Source organism: Cervus canadensis, chromosome 32 (genome assembly GCF_019320065.1).
Source record: "Cervus canadensis isolate Bull #8, Minnesota chromosome 32, ASM1932006v1, whole genome shotgun sequence".
In the NCBI taxonomy this organism is placed as follows: Eukaryota; Metazoa; Chordata; class Mammalia; order Artiodactyla; family Cervidae; genus Cervus; species Cervus canadensis.
Genome location: NC_057417.1, coordinates 37,072,455 through 37,091,528, shown reverse-complemented (window position 1 = coordinate 37,091,528; position 19,074 = coordinate 37,072,455). Strand labels below are relative to the sequence as shown.

The 19,074-nt window shown below is 43.6% G+C and overlaps 1 protein-coding gene and 1 pseudogene across 2 annotated transcripts; both read left to right on the top strand.

Annotated features, from left to right (window-relative positions):
• Positions 1–19: 19 nt before the first annotated feature.
• LOC122433002 (zinc finger protein 75D-like) lies at positions 20–14,004 on the top strand. Of its 2 annotated transcripts, none has more exons than XM_043455394.1 (9): positions 20–273; positions 1,688–2,215; positions 3,393–3,588; positions 4,300–4,391; positions 4,668–4,794; positions 5,864–5,955; positions 6,238–6,364; positions 8,054–8,164; positions 8,346–14,004. In XM_043455394.1, exons 2-9 carry the CDS (start codon positions 1,805–1,807, stop codon positions 9,023–9,025), a joined length of 1,836 nt encoding a protein of 611 aa, XP_043311329.1. In that variant the 5' UTR covers positions 20–273; positions 1,688–1,804; the 3' UTR covers positions 9,026–14,004. The 2 variants fall into 2 exon arrangements, with proteins under 2 accessions (XP_043311329.1, XP_043311328.1); XM_043455393.1 differs by having other exon boundaries at positions 8,343–14,004.
• A 2,239-nt stretch (positions 14,005–16,243) lies between these two features.
• On the top strand, positions 16,244–18,071 carry LOC122433443 (annotated as a pseudogene).
• The last annotated feature ends 1,003 nt before the right edge of the window (positions 18,072–19,074 follow it).

Sequence of the window (19,074 nt, the reverse complement as noted above, 5' to 3'; positions counted from 1 at the left end):
GCTCTAGCGCCCCAAGCGGGGCTGCGAGGGCCCCTCCCCGGAAGTGCGTCCCTTCTACTTCCGGTTGGAGTGCTGATCTTGGCGCCAGGCGGACAGTAGAAGAGGTAGAGGGGCTGGGTGGGTCTAAGTTCTTCCAGACCTGCGGCACAGGACCAGCCTCTGAGTGGCGTGGAGCCGGGAGTTGTGCTCTTCAGAGCGGCGGTTAGACGCTTGGCGGCTTGCGGTTGAACCCCGGGAAGAGAGAACGGCTTCCACGAAGCCAGGCTGTCTGAGGTAACCTGGAAGCGGCTTCCCCTTCGGCGCCGGCTCCGGAGCCGCCGAGAGACGCCTGTCACTGCTCGCGGCCACTGCAAGGCAGCCGGGAGCGTTTCGGAGCCGGTCGGTCAGACTACCCCGGGCGAGGCCCGACGTGAGGCTCCTGAGACCCCTCTGCACCCTTTGCGCGGGTGGCGCCCGGGCCCGCGCGGCTGAAACCCGCTCGGACACTGCCTGCAGGCCAAGTGCTCGCGGACGCGCCCCGAGTCGTGTCCACTTTCCCGCCTCCGCCGGCGTTTCCTTTACTGGCTGATGTGCCCGCGGGAGAAACGAGAGTCCTAGCCTCAGAGATCAGCCTCTGTGATGCAAAAGTTCGTTAAGTGTCCCCCGTGCCCCCTGAGCCGAGTGGGCATAGCGAGCCGGCCTTTTATAGATACCGTGACTTCCTGGGCAGAATTTCTGTGCCATTTCTGCTGGGTCACCTCAGGGAAATTGAGATTAACGAGGCCTCGCTCAGAGGTCTAAATGACCCTTGGAAAAGCTGAAAGTAATCATCACCAACTCACATGCTCTCCTTTTTTATCTGCTTGACATTTGGATAAACATTTGTGAACAAGGGTCACCTGTAATTTTTCCTAGATCAAATTCAAAATACACGTATAAATCTTCTGCATAGTTTTCTTTACACATCTTGCAAAGAAATGCCAAGATGAATGTTGGTCAGTTGGTTGATTTCTTGGGGGAGCCTTTTTTTTTTTTTTTTGCTGTACTTTGGGGAATATGAGATCTGAATTCTCTGATCAGGGATCAAACCCTTGCCCCCTGCACTGGAAGTGCGGATTCTTAATCACTGGACCCCCAGGAGAGTCCCTTGGGAGATGCTTTTTTCAAGAAAATAAGGCTCCAGTTTTCCTAATTACTTTCCTTCTACTCTGGTCTCATAGTTTCAGCTCTCCTGGCAGTAATCACAATGGAAAGTAGCACCTCAAATGGTCCAGGAAGTAAAGGTTTCCATCTCAAGAGGATGAAGGGTATTAGAAGTGTACCCACTTACCAAAGACAGAAGACTAGGATGATATGTTGACATTTTAAGAGGAACTCAGAATATTCTCCTAATCTTTCCTTGACATGGAGAGGATGGCGTAAGAAGTGCATGAGTTAAATATTTGGATAATCCCAAAACTCGTGGGAGCCAGTGGGTAATAGGTTTTTCACCTGCTAACCTTTCCTGATTTTTTTTTTTTTTTTGAGAAAAACTGACTTATTGGAATTTGTCTTTAATAAACTGTGCTGTATTCAGTTGGTTAATAGAAAAGGAGCAAAATACAGGCCTGGCAGTTGATTTTTAAAGTTAGTTTTTCTCATAATAAGTAGCAAGTAATAAAGTTCATGTGACAATATCTTACTGACGTGAGCTTGTTTCTGCTCTCAGTGCCTTAGGAAGAAGATCCTTTTATTGATTCTATTCCAAACCAGATCGGGCCTCAGTTGTCAGAGATAGCCGCTCGTGGGGTGTCTAATACAGGAGCAGAATTGTTCCTGGAGAAGAATGATGACAGTAGATCTGAAGGTGGCTGAGTTCTTGAACCCTCAGATCAGAGCTCTTTGGGAGACCAAGGGACTTGTGGTAGAGAACTCCAGTCAGCATAAGAAACATGCCCCACAGACGGACAGTCTCAGTCCTGAGAGGTCTCACCAGCACTTCCGGAACTTCCTCTATGATGAAGCAGCTGGACCCCGGGAGGTAGTTGACCAGCTTCAAGAATTATGCCGTCGGTGGCTGAGGCCAGAGATTCATTCAAAAGAGCAGATCTTGGAACTTGTGGTGCTAGAGCAGTTCCTGACCATTCTGCCGGGGGACACCCAGACTCTCATAAAGAAGCACCATCCACAGAGCATCGAGGAGGCTGTGGTCCTGGTAGAACACTTGCAGAGCGAAACTGGCCAAACAAGGAATGGGGTGAGGAGAAAGATTCTTGATGTGCAGTGAAATAGAGTGAAGGTGCATATATTGGGGCAGTTAATTGGGAGAAAAAATGGATTAGGTCACTATTGTATTGTTCCTTTAGCACTTGTGAAGCAGGACCTGAAAGCACAGACCTGCAGCCTTAGTCAGCCCATAGGATTCAGAGATCCTGGCAGAGACTTCCCTGGCCTTACGGACAGAGTTGAGTTTTGCTGTCTTTGGAGCCAGGCTGTGTTGAGGGTAATGAGCCTCGTCTGGCTTGGCCAAGGAGATGGACCTTAAATTCTTAGAAACAAACAAAAGGCACTAAGGAGCTGGAGAGTTCAGGGCAGATCAGAAAAGAAAGGACTCTGAGAGACCAAAGGAGAGCGAAGACGTGACAGAGAAGGAAGAAACCGAACAACTAGGGGACGACTGCCCAGAAGGGGAAAAAGTAGAAAGAACACAGGGAAAGAAAGATTTGAAATCCCAACAGAGTAGCTGAGAGAAGAAAGACCCTGAGGGATAGTGTCCTCTGTACCATAGGCGAGAGCCTCCACTGCCCTCTGTCAGTGGTTGTTCCTGGCTCTGCTCTGAGTGGGGATCCGGGACATGCCCCTGGGCAGGTGACAGCTCACCAGCTGGCCTCAGGCCCACTGTGAATACCAGGAGGGCACATGTTTTGTATCAGAATTATTTGGGGATAGGACAGAGCCATCACTCTTACCCGCTTTTTTCTCCATTTCATCCCCATTGTCTGTGAGAATCTTCCCTGACCATGTGGAAAATCTGGTTGACAGGACAACTTTTAAATTCAATTCCTTAATCTTTTGAGAGAATTAGAAGACAGGAAACCACTAAGGCGAGGATCTAAGTTGGGAGAGAAAGCCTGTCAAGGCAGCACGAGAAAAGGTGCAACCCTGTTAGTGGGCCGAACTGGGCTGAATTCAGAGGGTGGGACTGCTGTCTTGGAGAGCTGGCAGTAACCACCCTTTTCTGGTTTCTCCCAATTTTCCATATTTTATGGATAGTTCTTGTGGAAAATTGGTAGCTGGTATCTCTAGGTCTTTGTGTCATTTCCTTCAGTGTCTCCCTTTTGCCCCACAGTCTGCACTCTGCTTTTCCCTCCCTCTCCCATCAAGCCCAAACCAAAAGTCAGTTCTGTGGTAACAAGTATGGGGGTTATTTCTAGGTTGCAGTCCAGGAGCTGGGAAAAGAGGCAGTGCTCTTGGGAGAAGCAGCAGAGGCCCCAGGCTTCCAGCTGAAGCCAGCAGAGTCCCAGCCAGTGGGCATGTCCCGGGAGGAAGAAGTTTGGAATATACACCAGGGTCTACAAGAGCCACTGAGCAGGAATACCCACAAAGAACCTGAGCCCGTATGTGAGAGGGGTAAGGATCTTCATGTTACTTTTCTTCTCTTGGGAGGTGGGATATAATTTAAGCCAGAATGTGTGAGCACTTTCTGGTTACCCTGCCCTGTGGATCTACTAATGGAGCTACATTAGCAATTAGGATGCCCCCCAGGTGGCGGTAGAATAGGTCATGTGGGGTTGAGGGTGGGGGTTGGCCTAAGATACAGAAATCTCCCAACTGCAGAACCCTGGTAATAACACCAGCAATTGTTTTTAGAAAAATAAAGATGGTTTGGCTCACCTCATCTTGAAAATACAGAAGAAATCTGTGTCAGAATGGGTGATTAGTGACAGAATGTTAGTGATAGAATGTGTATACTACTGTGTACCAAGGAAAAAGTAATAAATGATTTAAAAACTCTCTCCTACTGTACACTGGAGTCCCTGAGTACTTCATTTGCAAATATGTTTAAACTTTGCCAAGGTGAACAATTTATGTCATCAGAGGAAAATAATAAAAAGAGTTTTCTTTTGTTAATTTTGCTTATGGAAACTGGGGTACCTGTTTTAGAGGCTGGTAGATACTTGGTTCTCATTAACAAGGAGAAAGCCATTTCTGGGCACCACATGCTTATAAAGGCATCTCATCAATCCTGAAAAAATCGGAGTCTTCTGTCTTTTAGAATTGACCATAGGGTATTAGAAACATAAGCAAGAAATATTTACTATGGCTCCATTTCACCCACAGTGGTGCCTGCTCACCAGATCCTAGCCTTTCCTGAGCAGACAGACACCAAAGACTGGACAGTGGCACCTGAGGTTGTCTTGCCTGAGTCCCAGGTGAGCCGTGCTTTCCAGATTCTTCGGCTATCTCTCCCTGCTGCCCATGACCCACCCTGCCCAGCAGATGCTCAGAGGACTTAACCCAGATTTTCCCAGGACTTTGGGCACCTGTTTGCTGATCCCTTGCCTACTTCCTTTCTACCGTCTCACTTAAAAATAATTCATGTGCTGTTAGTTCCTTTAGTGACTGGCTTACCATGCAGTTCATGACTCAGAAGGTTGGGCCGCTTTTGAAGTGGCAAGTACCTGGCTGAAGTCCGTTCTCTTCTTTAGAGCTTGTTGACATTTGAAGAAGTGGCCATGTATTTTTCCCAGGAAGAATGGGAGTTACTGGATCCCACTCAGAAGGCCCTCTACAATGACGTAATGCAAGAAAACTATGAGACTGTCATCTCTCTCGGTAAAGTTTCTTTTTCCCCTTCTCTTTGCACAGCAGTGGACTAATCTGTCCTGATTTGGGGGGCACTGAGAATGCACCCTTGTGAGAGAGTCTCTGTTCTAGTAGCTAACTGGTTCTCAACTAAATGGTGTGGGCAGGGAAAAGGTACACCAGATCACCAGCAAGCTTTTAACACGTGTACATGCTCATTCCTTATCCTAAGTCTTGATCCTTCTCTTTTTCCCTCAGAATTGCTCTTCTCTTATCTTTCCTTCACCCAGTATTTTAGGCTAGAAAACTTGTGGTTGTCCTTTGCACCAATCTAGTCCAACCCCTGTAGTACTAATGCATCACTAGTTCGCCTGGCTCCACCTTACCGTATGGCCTGAGTCCAACCAAGTCTCAGCCTCCTGTGCTTTAGCATTGTGGTGTAAGCAGCAGCAATCTCTGATAAGGTCCACCTCCATACTTGGCACCGCCTGCCAGCATTCCTCCCTGCCTGTAGTCTTCTCCACACAGCAGCCAGAATCCTTTAAAAACCAGTTCACATCAGAACATGGCTCAATATCAAAACCTTACCGTGATTTTTCACACATTCAGAATAAATCCAGACTCCTTATAGAGGCACCCAGGAACCCCCAAGTTCTGGCCCCTCTTCACTTTCCTCCCCTCACCTGCCACTCCTGCCCTGCTCAGTCCTCTTTAGCCACACTGGTCTTCTTGCTGTTTCTTGAGCTCACCAAACTCGTTCCCACCTTTGGATTTTCTGTACCTGGCACACTGGACTCAGTACTGCATTGTACAACACCTCTAATTTTTGTCCAACTCTGAAGAATTCATGTCATGTGAAGAACAAAACAAGATTTCCTTTTCTTAACTTCACTCCTGAAAACTGAAGAGAGTCAACTGGGAAACCTGTCTTAGGGGCTAGTAGATGCTTGTTTAAAATGAGATAGCTACTTCTTGGTACCATGTAACACTTGTAAAGTTGTTCTATCTCAACTGAAAGAATCAGGATCTTCTATACTTTTGAATTGAGCCTAGGATGTTCAAAGACGGGAGGGAGAGAAATTTTCTTGTTCTTCTACAGCTGTGCCAGCTCACCAGCTCCTAGCCTTTCCTGAGCAGACAAATACCAGTGAGTGGACAGTGGCACCTGAGCTCATTCTGCCTGAGTCCCAGGTGAGCTGTGCTTTCCAGCTTCTTAGGGCTGCCTCTCCCTGCTGCTCATGACCTGCCCTGCTCAGCAGGTGCTCAGAGGTGTGTTAACCCAGATGTTCCCCCTGGGGAACTGAGTACTTCCTGGGCTGTTTGCTGATCCCTTGCCAACTTTCTACCATCTCACTTTAAAGTAATTCGTGTGCTATTCTTTTAGTGACTGGCTTACCTTGTAGTTCATGGCTTAGAAGATTGGGCTGCTTCTGTAGTGGCAAGTTCTGAGCTTAAGCCCGTTCTCTTCTTTAGAGTTTGTTGACATTTGAAGAAGTGGCCATGTATTTTTCCCAGGAAGAATGGGAGTTACTGGATCCCACTCAGAAGGCCCTCTACAATGATGTAATGCAAGAAAACTATGAGACTGTCATCTCTCTAGGTAAAGTTTCTCCCCTTCACTTTGCATAGGAGTGGACTAAACTGTCCTGTTGTTGGCATACTGAGAATGCACCCTTGTTAGAGAATCTCTGTTCTAGTAGCTGACTGGTTCTCAATAAGATGGTGTGGGCAGGGATCACCAGAACACCAGGGAGCTTTTCCCTGCTACACATTCCTTATACTGTTGGAATTCTTGATCTTTTCTTCTGTCTAAACTTGCCCTTACATCTTTCTCATCTCTGTAAAAGGCAGCCCCATTCATCCACTTGCTCAGAGCAAGCAGTGTCCAGTCATCCTTTACTTTGATCTTGCCATAATACCCCACTAAGTCTAGCACTCTTGGTTCCACCTCACAGTGTAGCCTGAGTGTCACGTCTCTGCCTCTGTGCTCGTAGCATCCTGGTCTCAGGTAGCAGCATCTCTGTCGAGGTTCACCTCAGTACTTTCTTCTTGGCACCCACTGCCTGCCCTCTGACAGTCTGTTTCCTACATGGCAGCCTTTTAAAAACCTGACCAGATCATGACATTTTCTGCTTGAAACCTTACAATAACTTCTCATAACATTCAGAATAAATCCGGGTTCCTTACCAAGACCCAGGACCCTCCAAGGTCTGGCCCTTCCACACCAACCAGCTGTCGTCTCCTGCCACTTGTGTCCTTGTTCCTTGACTCTCTAGTCAGACTACTCATCCTCTTTAATGGACTTAATGTGCTTATTTCTTCCCCTTCCCTCTGCCTGGCCCACATTTCTGCCTCATGACAAAATCCTCATTTTAGGGTTCTGCTCAGATGTTACTTTCTTAAGGAGACTTTTTATACAACTTTATATCTCAAGTAGCTTCACAGAAGCAGAATCTTAAAATGTTCTCTTACCCTCCCTTAGTTTTCTTCAAAACATGTATCACTTCCTGACATTTTATTTGCTTGTCTGTTGATGTTAGATTGTTTCACTCTGCCCGAGAATACAAGCTTCATGAGATCAGGGGACTTGGTTTATTTAGCACTATGTCCCTGGCACGTAGAGGGTGCCTGGTGCACCATAGCCACTCACTACATATTTATGGAATGACTGAGTGATGAATACTTTCCATACTTGGCAGTAAGATTTTGAGAAAGTCCACTAAGTAATTCTTGTCTGTTTCCTCCACCTGGATGTGAACCAGTGAGCTATGGGAGTGGTGGAAATCTTTTCTAGTCCTGTGTCTGGTGCTTGAGCACTAAATAAAAATTTAGTTTTATTTAGTATTTTATTTAATTTTTACTAAATAAAAGTAATGATGGCATGTATCATTTATGCCTGATACCCCACCCACTGACCTTTGCATTGACTCCCCTGAACCTGGACTTATCCAGTTTAAGTCTTCCTGAATAGTTAATAGGACTAGTGTGTGTATTTGCAGCCTTTGCAGTTTGGTTCTACCTTAGTAGAATGTGGGATATTCTTGGTAGCAGAAGATGGGGATCATGCCACTGCATTCCCATGCCCTATATCTGTTTCACTGGCCCAGCTCAGGTTTATTTCTCAGTCTCTGCTTTGCATATCCATCCACAAATGAAGTATCTTATAAACCTGGTATGAGATTTGGTGTTGTAAACTATTCAAGCATCCTTAGCTGCTCCTGAAATAGTTTGAAATTAGTGAACTGTTGTTAAGTTACCAGTCTTTAACCTCAGTTTTTCTGTTTCACAGCATTATTTGTGCTTCCCAAACCTAAAGTGATCTCCTGTCTAGAGCAAGGAGAAGAGCCATGGGTTCAAAGACCCCTGGAGTTCAAGGACAGTTCTGAAGAGCTGCCTACAGGTAAGTAGACCATGCGAAGAGGGAAATGTGCCATGATAGGAATTTTTGCAAGGATTTCACATTTTACAGTTCTGCTTATTTATGTTTTTAAAAATTAGTGTTTGTCCAGTTTTTCTCTTCATTTACTGTGGCTTTCTTGCTCTGACATATAGTAAGCTGTTTCTTACGTTTATTCCAGCAGGGCTGGAGCTTAAAAATGACACTGAAAATATTCAGTCTCTATGTCTTTCTGACTTAGAAATACAAGCACCAGTAGCTATAGCATCAAGAAAGGCCAAATTGAAAGTTCCCCAGAAAACAATTGGCAAAGAAAATCATGGTGATGTGCATAGGGTGGGGAAATTGCACCGAGATTTTCCGGTGAAGAAAAAAAAGAAACTTTCAACTTGGAAACAAGAGCTTCTGAAACTTATGGATCTTCAGAAGAAAGAACGTGCAGCAGAGAGGCCTTTTAAATGCCAGGAATGTGGGAAAAGCTTCAGAGTTAGCTCTGACCTCATTAAGCACCAGAGAGTTCACACGGAAGAGAAACCATATAAATGTCAACAATGTGATAAGAGGTTTAGGTGGAGCTCAGATCTTAATAAGCACTTAACAACACACCAAGGAATAAAACCATATAAATGCTCATGGTGTGGGAAAGGCTTCAGTCAAAAGACAAATCTTCACACACACCAAAGAACTCACACTGGAGAGAAGCCCTTTACTTGTCATGAATGTGGGAAAAAATTCAATCAAAATTGCCACCTTATTAAACATCGGAGAACTCACACGGGTGAGCAGCCTTACACCTGTAGCACATGCAGGAGAAACTTCAGCAGACGCTCAAGCCTTCTTAGACACCAGAAACTCCACCAGTAAAGGGAAGTTTGTTCAGTGTCCTCAGTCTGAAGAAATTTATCAAGTGGAGCTTGACTTTAAGAAAATATAAAATTATGAAGCATGAAGAATTTTTCATCAGGAAACTTTGGGATATAAACATGTTTCATAGAAGGAATCAAGATTGACTCTTCAAAGGATTTGTTAGTAGTTGCACTACTTGCTGTTTTTACTAAAAGCTTCCAGGGAATTCCTTAGCAGGAGAGGTGTTCTAAGAACATTCTGAGTAAAGCCAAAAGCTGTTTGGAGATTGTATATAGCAAAACAGCAAATTCAGCTTTGTGTAGCAGATGCAGCTCTGAAATAGTCTTCTTTGGCCACAGAGGTAAATATTGTTGGTTTGCATTGATTTCCCAAGGCACTCAAACTTAATATGATGGAAACATTTGTATTATAGAATGGTCTTCAAAAACAAAAAGCAATAATATGCATGTTTAGTTGCAATAATATGCATGTTTAGTTGCATACCATTGTCTTCCAGGTTTGCCAGTTTCAATAATCTCATGGGCAGAAATGAATTCTAATGTAAAATTTTTGAAGAACCAAATTGGATTTTCTTTTTTTTTTCAAATTGGATTTTCTTAACTGTGCCATCATTGGGCGCTGTCCACAAATTGGACATTGAGTTCCTTGTTTAACTTTTTAGCAAATTCAGCTCTTGAATCCTATTAGTATAATTATTACTCTGATGAAATATTTTCTTCAGCAATATCGATTCTGTCCAAATGAACTAACCACTATTTTATGCCTCTCTGCTGGTGAATTAATCACTATTTTATGCCTCTTGAAAAGGGAGAGCACCTCTAAGAAGGAGATAAAATGGAAACAGGTTGGAATCTTTAGCCATGTAAAGAAGAACTTTCTGCAATAAAAGAAACTAGACTCTTTATATCACAATATCAATAGGATAAAACAGCCATGAAAATGAGCACTTTTTTTCAAGGTCTAAATGGAAATTAATGGGAATTCAGGATCATCATCTCAGGTTTTTATCTGTTTGCATTTTAATTTGGTTTTTGTTTGTTGTTAAGAATTAGGAGAGAGTTACGTTTGTCTGGGAACTGCAGTATTTTCTGCACCAGGATCTTGTGGCTCCCTGGGCATGTTATTCTGGGAATCCAGTGAACTGGAGACCAAGTTCCCAAAAGGGGAGCTAATGCTGGGTGGCAGGCAAGGATGGACAAATGCACCTCTACATTGGTTAACTTACACTGTAACTGTTAAGCAGGCAAGGGCATCCTACTTCTGGTTTCTCCATCCTTTCAGGTAACAGCCTTAGGTTACAAATTTGATAGACTGCTAGAAATCTCCTTAGGTTGTGAGTTTTCTTGTAACTCCCCCTTTTATCTGCTCAATGATGCAGATATGTTCCTGGTAGAGCCTCTAGGTGTAATCAGGAAAGGAGTTAAATTATCTCTTCCAAATATCTGACTTTATAAAGTAAGGAAGTTAGGCTTAAAGAGATCCAACGGCTTGCTACAACCACATAGTTAGTGGGTCTGTTGGCTGTCACTTAGCTGCATCAGTCAGGCCTGAAGACAGGATCAGCAGGACTGATCTATATGTTGTTCCTGTCCAGCAGCCTGGATGATACTGTTTCTAGCTAGTAAAACATGTCTGTTTCTTGGTTGGTTACTGAGATATTGTTAAATCTCCATTTTCTCTGTGAAATAGAGATAACGCTTAACTCAGGGTTCTCTGGAGATTAGAGGGATTGGTGAAGGAAAAGCACCTGATGATCTGACTGATAGTGGGGTCTCAGACACTGTACACATCCTTCTCTTTCCTCTGATCCTCAGTGGTGTCTTGGGTAGACTGACCACACTGAAGGAGCAGATCCATTTGTGGCTGTTGCAGCTTCTTCCAGGGGCTGAGCACTCACTGTGGTAGTTTGCTCAGTTGATTTGTTCCTTGGCTTCAGTGCTTTATGGCGTAAGTCACCTGACCTGTTGGTGTGTCTCTCTCAGCAGGATTTCATTATCTTCCCTAAGATGAACTCTAGCAAGTATTATTTCCTAAGCGCAGCTAGCTCTGCAGCTCTGGTCTGTATGGATCTTACTGAACATCCTTGGTCTTAAACCTCAGGGACTCTTGTCTCTTCTCCCAATATATACAGGTTTGGATTTCTTGCTGGTGCTTCATTCATTCATTCATTCAAGTTATGATTATAACTTGATTATGATTATGATTATAAGAGATTCTGTTATGCGCCCAGGTACTCTTCTAAAGTAAGGATACACAGTAGTGGACAAGGATACAAAATGCATATCCTCACGGACCTTGTATTCTAGTGAACAGTAAGAAGGGAATGGTTAGATGTTTTTGCTTCTTGCAGTTAGGGTCCAGAGATAGTTTTGAGCAGTAGGTTGTGTACAGCGGTCTCACTTCTTGGCTGAAACATTTATTTGTTGGTGCAGGACTCTAATGCTGTCTTTTCCTGCCTTAGCCATGTAAGCACATAGAGAGAGGAGACAAAATTCAGAACAGTCTGGAATGCCGAGCACCCAACACTGGGGAGCAGTGCCTGTTCTGGAGAGTTCCCTAGACCTGTAATGGACTTTGTAGGAAGGATTCATAAACTTCTGTTGTGTTAAATCACTGGGATGTTGGTGCTGTGTGTTTCTGCAGCATAACCTGGCCTGTCTTGTTGGAAACATTAGAACAGATCCAGCACTTGCTGGATGGCACATGTAACCCAGTAGATGTTGACAGTCTTCTTGAAACAGGAGAGATGTGAACCTTAGAATGAAGCCAACACCACAGCAGACAGAGCAGGGTGATAAATACTCAGGTTTTAGAGACACCATTGAGCTGTAGGATCAAGCATCACCTGACACCTAGAATTGCACTGGACTTTTCAGCTACATAAATCTATACATTTCTTATTATTTAAGCCAGTGTGATTGGCATTTCTGTTCATTGTAACTGAAATAATTCTAATATATAGAGCAATAACTGATTTAAGATAATATATGTAAGAGAGGAACAGTGTTCTTATATATATATATATACCTATTTAACTCTTTCATTGTGGAAATTATCAAAATATCTAAAGTAGAGAAAATAATATGACCCTTATATAGGCTTTAAAAATTTTGCCAGTTTTTACATTTACCCACTCCAGTGTTTTGTTTTTATTTTGTTTGGGGTGGGTGGGTTTTGGAATATTTGGAATATTTTGTTTTGTACTATCTGAAGCCAAGCTCAGACATTATGACATTTCATGCATAAATAGTTTCTTTGTTAGAGATAAAGAATCCTTGACAGTCTCTGCTCTAATCTGTCTATGAGAAAGAATTCCCATTCAACAGAGGCTGTCTCCACATGGCACAAGCTTAATTGAGAACATGGGAGCGGTCTTTTCCTCCCTCAGAGGGCTACCAGAACTTGACCAACAGCTTCTCAATATGACTCTGTAAGAGGACCCTCTTGGTCTCCTCTGAACCCCATGGTATTCATTTATGAGAAGCAACAGGCAGCCCTAATGCCTTGTAATAAGGGTGGTCCACAAGGAATACTAGATGCCTGTAGTGATCACTTGAGCAACTTATTAAAAGTTGAAACTTCATGAAACTGCTAACTTTTTTTTTGAAACTGCTAACTTTTAACAAGCCCCAGGGTGATTTACTCATTAAGAGTTCAGTAGTAATAGTTAATTGTTGGTTTCCTAGAAGCCTTCAAAGGACAAAATAATAATAGTAATTACTCTCTAACATTTTCATATGGGACATTTACCCTGAAGCTCAAAAACCGCCCTCATTTGCCTACTTTTCATTGGTTTTCTTTCTTTTTTTCTTGAAATAATGTGTAAATGAATGCTAAAAATACTATAGTAAAAATACTTTTTACTATAATTTGTAATCCACTTCCTTCTAAGCATTCCTGTTTGATTGTATTTTTTACAATTAGCATTTAACCATCACATTTCAGTAATTGCTAAGATGAAAAATGAAGTGAATATTTAATATTCCTATTCTAGTTTCTTCCTTATTTAGTACCATACATTCTCTTAATGAAGTTTCTCTCCTTTTCCGTGGTTGGTGTCCACTTGTTCCCTTGATCCTCTTTCTGGTGTTGTTCTAAGGTTATTCTGTGCTTCAGCAGTCAGTGTTCTAATAGCCAAGAAGTGTGGTGCAAACTACTTTGACAGGTCCCTTCATGGCCAGTTCAACTTATCTTACTTTATGACTATTGACTTAATCAACAAAGTGTTTTTTGCAACCAGTCCTGGAGCCATAAGCTAGGGTTTATCACCTTTAATTCCCAAATTGATATATTAACCCTGCTGCCAAAAATGGGTTCTGTCTTTATCTCTGCCTGTGGATGTTTGCTCCCTAAAACTGCTGGAGAGATATGTACTGTGAACGTTCATTTATTCATTCAACATTGGATATTGATATAGAGCACTTATGTGCCAGAAGCATTGTTTTAGGTGCTGAGATTTTATGCTTATGAACATTTTTGGTTTTGCATTTTTGCTTCTAAACAATGCTGGGTTGGGGATAAAGTGGGCATTCTTTAGGCTCCTCCTCCATGGTTTAAACAATTTGTATATTTGTTGTATTCATTTGTTTTACACTTTGGCTTTCCACGGTCAGTTTCCCACTCTGTCTTACCTTCAAAACTAACCACAGCTTCCCAAAAACAGAATAGGAAAAACACAACTCTACTGTCTTATATACCTTAATGTTTTTTGTTTTCTTTTTTTAATGTGGTTGGGTTGATTTAAGCTCTTTACATTTTGAGAGTGGATTTGCACAATTTGCAGAGCATCTCTAATAATTTTTAAGAAAATATTATAAGTACAGACATAATTAGAGCACTAGAGCAGAGACAAGGAGAAGGCGATGGCATCCCACTCCAGTACTCTCGCCTGGAAAATCCCATGGACGGAGGAGCCTGGTAGGCTGCAGTCCATGGGGTCGCTGAGTGTTGGACACAACTGAGCGACTTCACTTTCACTTTTCACTTTCATGCATTGGAGAAGGAAATGGCACCCACTCCAGTGTTCTTGCCTGGAGAATCCCAGGGACGGGGGAGCCTGGTGGGCTGCCATCTGTGGGGTTGCACAGAGTCGGACAAGACTGAAGCGACTTAGCAGCAGCAGCAGCAGAGCAGAGCAAAGAAATCTAGATACATTCTCAGTAAGTCATGAGGACAGAAAGCCAACTCCTATGAAAAGTTGGGCACTTTAGTATATCAGCAATTATATCCTACTTGCCAAAAGAGTATTTTTAAAGCTTGTGTCAAGTTTTTATAACTACAACCCCCCAAATGATGAGAAACATCATCTCAGGAAGCATTACTTGACACTAAAGAAACTCAGTAGTAGAGAGATTATTATTGAAGAATTCGAATAGACATTTCTCACAATAAGATATACAACTGGCCAGTCAGCATATAAACAGGCATTCAACATCATTAGCCTTCAGGGAAATTCAAATCAAAATCACACTGAGTGAGTTCCCTGGCAGTTCGGTGGTTAAGGCTCTGTGCCGTCACTACCAAGGGCCCAGGTTTGATCCCTAATTGGAAAAATAAAATCTCACAATTCACCAAAGAAACAAAAAAACATGGAGATACCACTTAACCTCCCCTAATGTGGCTATAATCAAGATTAATACATGTTATCAAGGATGTGAAGAAATTATAACCCTCATACACTTCTTGTGGAAATTTATTTTTATTTTTATTCGTGGAAATTTAAATTGTACAGCCATTGAAGAAAACATTTGATCAGTAGCTTCAAAAGTTAAACATAGAATTTCCATTTGTCCCAGCAATTCGACTGCTAAGCATTGTATATACCCAAGAGAAATGAAATCTTATGTCCACAAAAAACCTTATATATGAATGTACATAGCAGCATTATTCACAGTAGCCCTGAAGTAGAAAGGACCCCAAAATCTACCAACTGATAAATGAATTAAAAATGTTATAGTTGTACAATGGGATATTATTAGCTATATAAAAATAAAGGAAATTATGATACATGCTACAACATGAATGAACATTGAAAACATGCTAAGTGAAAGTAGTTAGACATAAAAGGTCACATGTATTACTTATCAAGAATAGACAAATAAAAAAAAAAGAATAGACAAATCTTTAGAGAGTGAAAGTGAATTAGTATTTTCCAGGAACTGGAAGCTGCAGGGGGTCGAGTTTGCTAAAGATACAGGGCTTTAGGGGATGATGAAAATGTTCTGAAATTAATGATAATGAAATGTAAATATACTAATAAACTGCTGAATTAAATACTTTAAATTGTGAATTTTATTATGTGTCATATCACAATTTAAAAAGTGACAAGGTATGTAAGTATGTATCATAATGCTGTTTTGATCTGCATTTCCCTAATGACAAGTATACTTCCAGTATTAATACTAGCAGGTGGGACAGGGAAGAAGATTGTGGACAACAAAAAAAGGAAGATAAAGTACAGGCTTTGAAAAGAAGTAAACTAATTTATTAAGATTTGCAGAGGCAGGGATTAGATGTCAGAGTGGAGAACCAGTAATACAGGAAAGAAAAAATATTGTATAAAGTTTGGAAAAGCACTAGAAAAACTAATGGTACCAGGGTTCCAGCTCTGGGTAAGTTGAAATAAGCATGCTTCACCTTTTTTCTCACATAGACAACAACCCTAAAACCTGGGTAGAATGCATGGAGCAGCTATTTGAGAACTTTACGGTATTAATCGAAGGTGAATTGGAGAACAACAGTAGAATCAAAGCATCACAGAACTGATAGTTCACAATTTATGTTCTCTGATATTCCTTTACCTCAGATTAGCACAACTAGCAGCCTGGAAATGAACACTGTAGTAAGATGGAGACAAAAATAAAACATTTATTTATGACAGAAACTCAGGGAACTGGGGAAAGAATGGAACTTCTTCAACCTATAAAAGAGCATCTATTTTTATAATTAATTTTCCCACAGCTTGTGGGATTCCAGTTTCCTGACCAGGGATTGGACCCAGGCCATGGCACTGAAAGCACCAAATCCTAATCACTAGGTCACCAGGGAACTCCCAAAGAGCATTTAAAAAACCTATTGTAAGCACACCCCACCCCCGCCCCGCCCCCGGCAAATGGCGAGCGAGACCGCGGAGACGCGCTGAGGAGCGGAAGCGAGGGTGCAAAGCCGCTGCGCCCTTCCTAGTCCGGATCCCGGCCGGGCCCTGCTGCAGGGAATATGTACTTTTCCATTCCTGAAACCGAGTCACGCAGCGTGGGGCGCGGCGGCTCAGCCAACGTGGTTTATAAACATTTACAGGAATGGAGTCCTGCACTGTTGGGTGCGCTACAGCCAGCTCCTGGGACTGCAGGAGCAGCTTCGGAAGGAATATGGGACCAATGTGCTTCCTGCATTTCCCCCAAAGAAGCTTCTCTCTTAACACCTGCTGAGGTGAAACAGGAGAGAGCAGTTAGAGAAGTACACGCAAGCTGTTCTGCAAGACCCATTGCTTGGGAGCAGCGAGACCTTCAATAGTTTCCTGCGTCGGGCACAGCAGGTCCCCACAAAAGAGCTCTCATCGGAAGTGCTGCTCAGCAACGGGCAGAAAGTTCTGGCCAACGTGCTAACTTCAGATCAGATTGAGTATGTCCTGGAGAGTGTGGCTGCAAAGCTGGATATTCCAGATGACTTGATCAGCTACTTCAGTCTCTTTCTAGTTCAAAATAGGATGAAGCCTTTTCCTTTGTACGGAAGTTGCAAGAGTTTGAGTTGCCTTGTGTGTCTGTTACCAGTCTTCAGAGTCAAGAGTATAAGATTGTGCTAAGGAAGAGTTATTTGGACTCTGCCTATGACAACGATGTCATGGAGAACCGGGTTGTCCTGAACCTGCTTTATGCTCAGATGGTAGCAGACATTGAGGGTGGGTGATCCTGGTTGCCAAGGAGCAGTAGCAGCTCAAATCACTGCAGGAGAAGGTCTCCAAGAAGGAGTTCCTGCGGCTGGCCTAGACACTGCGGCAGTATGGCTACTTGTGCTTCAAAGCCTGTGCGGCTGACTTCCCAGAGAAGGACTGTCCATCTGGTGGTGGTGAGCGCAGGCAACAACAGTGAGCTCAGCCTCCAGCTCCGCCTGCCTGGCCAGCAACTCCGTGAAGTCTCCTTCCGGGTCACCCGGATGCAATGCTGGTGGGTCATCTCCTCTGTGCCACTGCCCAACCGAGGCACAAGCAGCCTCGGCCGGGGTGAGGTGTGCCTGGAATTGGCTTTTGAATACCTCATGAGCAAGGACCAGCTACAGTGGGTCACCATCACCAGCCCCCAGGCTATCATGATGAGTATCTGCTTGCAGTCCATGGTAGATGAACTGATGGTGAAGCAATCCAGCGGCAGTATCAGGAAGATGCTGCACCAGCGGGTGGGGTGCACCCTGAGATGCTCAGACAGCCAGTAATCTGTGAAGTCACCACCGCTGCTTGAGTCACCAGATGCCAGCTGGGAGTCCATGGTCAAACTCTTAAACAAGCTGAGTGCTGTGAGCCTGCGGGTAATTGGCACTCCCGGTACAGATGCCAGTGCCAGTGACGTCCATGGCAGTTTCGCCTTCGAGGACATTGGAGACGAGTACCTGTGATCTCCAGCGCTCGGATGTCTGCCCTTTGCCCTGGTGGAATGTTCAGAAACTAGCCCTGTGCCTGTATCCCACCCTGTCTCCCAAATTCGGGCATTTTCCTTTCTCTTGTCCCCATTTTCTCCTCTTGGCCAGGAGCCTCCTAACCCACCTCTTTCCCCCCCATCCTCCCCCATCCTGGGGCTGGCTACACAAAGGGTCGCCCAGAGCTGGCTCTCAATGCCAAATTAGCATTTAGTATTTTGCACAAAGTTCACGGGACCATGGCTACCTGCCTGGGGAGGAACCACAGTTCCCTCCAGGCTGCTTCTGGCTTCTAGGGGCCATGAGCCAAGCGGATGGGCAGAGGTCTATGTATGGTCTTGGGCTTCCCTGGAGGCTCAGATGGTAAAGCATCTGCCTGCAATGCGGGAGACCCGGGTTTGATCCCTGGGTTGGGAAGATCCCCTGGAGAAGGAAATGCCAATCCACTCCGGTACTCTTGCCTGGAAAATTCCATGGACTGAGGAGTCTGGTAGGCTACGGTCCATGGGGTCGCAGAGTCAGACACGACAGAGCGACTTCACTCACTATGTATGGTCTGGCCCAGCTCCCCATCATTAAATTCAGCCTGACTGCTGCCTGAAAAAAAAACAAACTAAATCTATTGTACCTATCACACTTAATTGTCAGAGACTGAATGCTTTCCCTCTGAGATAAGGAACAAAACAAGAATACCCACTCCTGTCACTCCTGTTTAGCATTGTACTGGAAGGCTTGGCCAGTCCAATCAAAAAAGAAAAGGAAATACAAAACATCCAGATTGGAAAGGAAAAACAAAACGCTTTTATTCACAGGTGACATGATTGTCAATGTAGAAAATCCTAAGAGCCTACCAGAGTTTCTGGAGCAAGTACATTTAGTAAGATCACATGATGCAAAGTCCACAAACAAATTCTCTTTCTATACACTGGAATTAATATAGTTTACAATAGCTTAAAAAAATTAAATAGTCAAATAAGTCCTAAATAAGTGGGAGGACTTAACCATGTTCATCTATTTTGATCTTTACAGTGTTCCTGCCTGCTACTGTATTCATTTTATAGATGATGAAACAAAGTGCGAGAGCGACCCACTGGCTACTACAGCTAATTATTTGCAGACTACCACAAGGTTCTCAAGTCTCTAGGTTCCTAACGTTCTAGGATATCTTCCTGCATTTATTTATTTGTTTAGCTGAGCAGGGTCTTAGTTGCTGCACGTGAACTCTAAGTTTCAGCACGTGGGATCTTTTAGTTGCGGCATGTGGGATCTAGCTCCCCTGCCAAGGGTCGAACCCCAGACTCTCTGTATTGGGAGCGCAGTCTTTAGCCACTGGACCACCAGGGAATTCCCTGCCTCCCTATTTAGACAGCAGGGTAATTGGATGGCTATATTGACAGAAAAGAGAGGTGGGTGGGGGA

Coding starts and splice junctions, on each gene's coding strand:
- LOC122433002 (XM_043455393.1), top strand. CDS start 1,805: ATGATGACAGTAGATCTGAAGGTGGCTGAGTTCTTGAACCCTCAGATC. Junction 3,589..4,299: donor TGAGCCCGTATGTGAGAGGG/GTAAGGATCTTC, acceptor TTTCACCCACAG/TGGTGCCTGCTCACCAGATC. Junction 6,365..8,053: donor TGAGACTGTCATCTCTCTAG/GTAAAGTTTCTC, acceptor TCTGTTTCACAG/CATTATTTGTGCTTCCCAAA.